Below are 3,312 nucleotides of genomic sequence, written 5' to 3' on the forward strand. Positions count from 1 at the left end.
GGAGTTTGGAACTGCCTGAAGCTTAGAAAGGACGAACCAGGGTCTAACTGGGGTCTTGGTGAAGGTGGTATCAGATGCGCAGGTGTGAGCTTTGCCTCTTCTAGTCACTCACTTGTGAGTCCTTCAGACTCTACTGCCTGTGCCTGTGGTCTTCCTGGGGAAGGTTATTCTCCGCGAGCAGGCGTGACCGTGGAGGCAGCACTGCACCGGTGGTTTGGGCAGAGACGTCCAGCCACCTGGATTAGCTGACTCATCGTGGGTGTCAACAGGCCACCGTCCCTCAGCCCGATGGTCCTGGAACCGCCCCCCCCCCCATTCACTGGTACTTAGGAAATCATGCTGCTGACCTATTTTTCCTTCTGCATTGTTTTACTAAGCTCCAATGAGTGGAGTGTTTTGAAGGCTCCTCACTTTTTAAGCCGTTCTGTTCTCAGAGCAGAATAGTCCACACTGTTTCATTCTGTGCCTTGTTTCAGCACGACCACTCAGTTATAATAAACCTTCCTCTCCTGGAAAGCAGATTCTTGACTGCTAACCTCTCTCCATTCCAACTGACTTTTTGCCAGACTCTCCTCTCCATCTAGATTCAGACCTCAAACCCTCCTCTACGGAGTCTCAAACTAAAAACAGAAGATTTGGAAAGGGAGTGCAGTTGAAAAGAGCATGAACTTTGAGGGGAGACAGACCAAGGATGAATGAGAGATGAACTGGACACGGGCAGTGGATGTCAGATTCGAGGTCTTCCATTCCCACCCGGCGGGTCAGATCTGTGTGTACACAGTTAGGATGCCAGAGAGGTGAGAGAAGAGGTTCAGGTAGGACGTGGGGAGAATTTAGAGGCAGGAGAAATGTCTCCCAGCTAAGGAAAAGGAAGGGATTTAGGGGAGCGCCTGTGGCTCAAAGGAATGGGGCGCTGGCCCCATATACCGGAGGTGGCAGGTTCAAACCCGGCCCCAGCCAAAAACTGCAAAATAAATAAATAAAGATAAAAATAAAAAGGAAAAGGAAGGGATTTATGAAACAGGTGGCTTTGAGACCTAGCTTTGTGCAACAAATTCTGCTTCACTCGAGCCACTAGTTTCTAAGTGTGGGGTGTAGGTGTAGAGGGTTTTTTCTCTTTACTCACGCCTTAGAGGATGCATAGACCGTTTGCTTTGCCCGTGTTTTCTTGTTTTCCAAGTTGAAGCATCTGTTAAATAGCTGTTCTCTTCCCTACCTTCATATTCATTTCATAAAGACTAACTAACTCCCGCCTTGAATACGCACCTTGCTAAGAAATAGTAACACAAAGATTTCTGTAATTTGTGATCCTCAAGTCTGGGGAGTGGCCCAGGGCCTGTTAGGAATGGGGTGCACAGCAGGGGGCCAACCGGGGAAAGAAACCTCAACCGGGGTCCGGGCCCCCGCCCCCCAACCCGGGCCCCCCGAACAACCCCCCCCCGCCCAACCCCCCCACCCCTGTCTATGGAACAACTGTCTCCCATGAAACTAGTTCCTATGCCAAAAAAATCTGAGACCACTGCTCTAATATATCAAAGGATATTTTCTTTTCTCCAAGGAAACATATATAAAATTACATGAAAGGTATCAGCTGACCACGCTGGTGCAAATGTCCTCTGATCTGGGACCAGAGGGGGTGGCCATTTGCAGGGTTACTGGAGGAGAGACCTGTGGGCCTGTTCTACCATCTGCTGTGCTGCCCTTACGAATGTTGCTGTTCACAGGTCCAGCAGGATATCACGGCCTCATCAGCCCTCCTCGGGCTCCACAACTTGCAGAACAGATATGCTAAGTAATTTGGATGTCAAAAGTTTTCCATAGATTGAGTACTGATTTTTGAAGGAGTAATTCATAGTGAAATAATTAAAGCCAACTTGCCTGGCCAGGTGCATTGGCTCACACCTGTAATCCTATCACTCGAGGAGGAGGAGGCAGGTGGACCCCTGAGTTCAGGAGTTCGAGACCAGCCTCAGCTAGAGTGAGACCCCGTCTCTACTAAAAATAGAAAAACTAGCCAGGAGTTGCGGTAGGCACCTATAGTCCCAGCTACTCTGGAGGCTGAGGCAGGATTGCTTAAGCCCAGGAGTTGTGAGTATGCCACAGCATACTACTGAGGGCAACAGAATGAGACTCTGTCAAAAAATAAATAAAGTAATCCAGGTAAGTACAGTGTAGATACTCCATTTATCATACTCATCCTCCTGTATGTACCCCTGGAAAATAAACTTCCAATTAATTAACTATAACATTTAATATGTAATGATTCAATGGAGGAAATGATTCATGTGTGTTAGAATTTTAATGGAGTTGATTTTTTACCAAGTTTTAGGATTCTGCAGAAGAAAGTCATGAAAGAAAGCAAGTTCCCCTTTCAGTGGTTCCACCAGAGTTTGTCAAGAGGTATCCGCATGCCAGGCCTGGTGCTAGGGAGTTGATTTCAGAAGTAAACAAGATAAATGCAGTTTCTTTTCTCAGCAGTTGAATCCTGTGCAGAAAATAATCAACTAGCTCAGTGAGACATTTTTGGCTGGAGGTAACAGAATAGCTAATTCAAAGTGGCTGAAACAATAAGGAAGTTTATTAGCTCTCACAGAAAGTGGCAAGAGGGTAAGGTTGAGCTCCAGGTGTGCTGGTCTAATGTCCAGCTTTGCCATCAGAGAACCTGTTCTTTCCACCTCTGTCTGTGTCCTGTCACCCACTGTGTCAGCGTCATCTTGAGGCTGGTTCCCTCGTCACCGGCACATAGTTTGCCTGTGGAAATTTTGGCTTCATGCTTTCTTGTTAATTTGGAAAGATGGGGACTTCTTGTGGCTCTGTTAAGATTAAAGAACGTTGCCGCAAGCTTCCAGCAAACCTCTCTTTGTCTTATTGTCCAAAGCAGACCAAATCCGCTCCCGGCAAAAAGAACGAGACCAGCCTCAGGCAGTCAGGCCTCCACCTAACACGGAGAGTGGGTCCCAGCCCTCCCCTCACTGTGTGTGTGAGCAGCAGGGATGGGTGGGCTGGGGGTGGGGGGTTCTGCTAGGAAGGAAGGGACAGGAGAAGCCACGTCCATTACAAGAAGACGAGCCCCTGCGGCTGACCGCACGGTTTGGGGGAGTGAAGAGTGACGGATTTCCGTTTCCTTTTTGCTGTCCCGTAGGATCAGAGTGGCACGGAACCTCTTAGTGAGGAAGACAGCAGCCTTGAAGTGGGCACTAAACAATTGCCTGGACGTGGAAGCTCCGACCCGGTGAGAATCCTGGGCGTTTTCACCCTGTTCTTCTTAGGGCAGTATCGCTTACACTTTGTCTTTGCTTCTCTGAGGATCTC

General features: G+C 48.4%; 1 protein-coding gene across 1 annotated transcript in view; it reads left to right on the forward strand.

The window, feature by feature from the left end:
• The window catches only part of PATJ (PATJ, crumbs cell polarity complex component), a 379,729-nt gene that overhangs the window by 270,239 nt on the left and 106,178 nt on the right, over positions 1 to 3,312 (forward strand). Inside the window, exon 27 of the mRNA XM_023515102.1 lies at positions 3,143 to 3,232. Within this exon, the coding sequence (XP_023370870.1) occupies positions 3,143 to 3,232 (90 nt within the window). The remainder of the gene's footprint in view (positions 1 to 3,142; positions 3,233 to 3,312) is intronic.

Source organism: Otolemur garnettii, unplaced genomic scaffold (genome assembly GCF_000181295.1).
Source record: "Otolemur garnettii isolate 467f Iridium unplaced genomic scaffold, OtoGar3 scaffold00066, whole genome shotgun sequence".
Taxonomy (NCBI): Eukaryota; Metazoa; Chordata; class Mammalia; order Primates; family Galagidae; genus Otolemur; species Otolemur garnettii.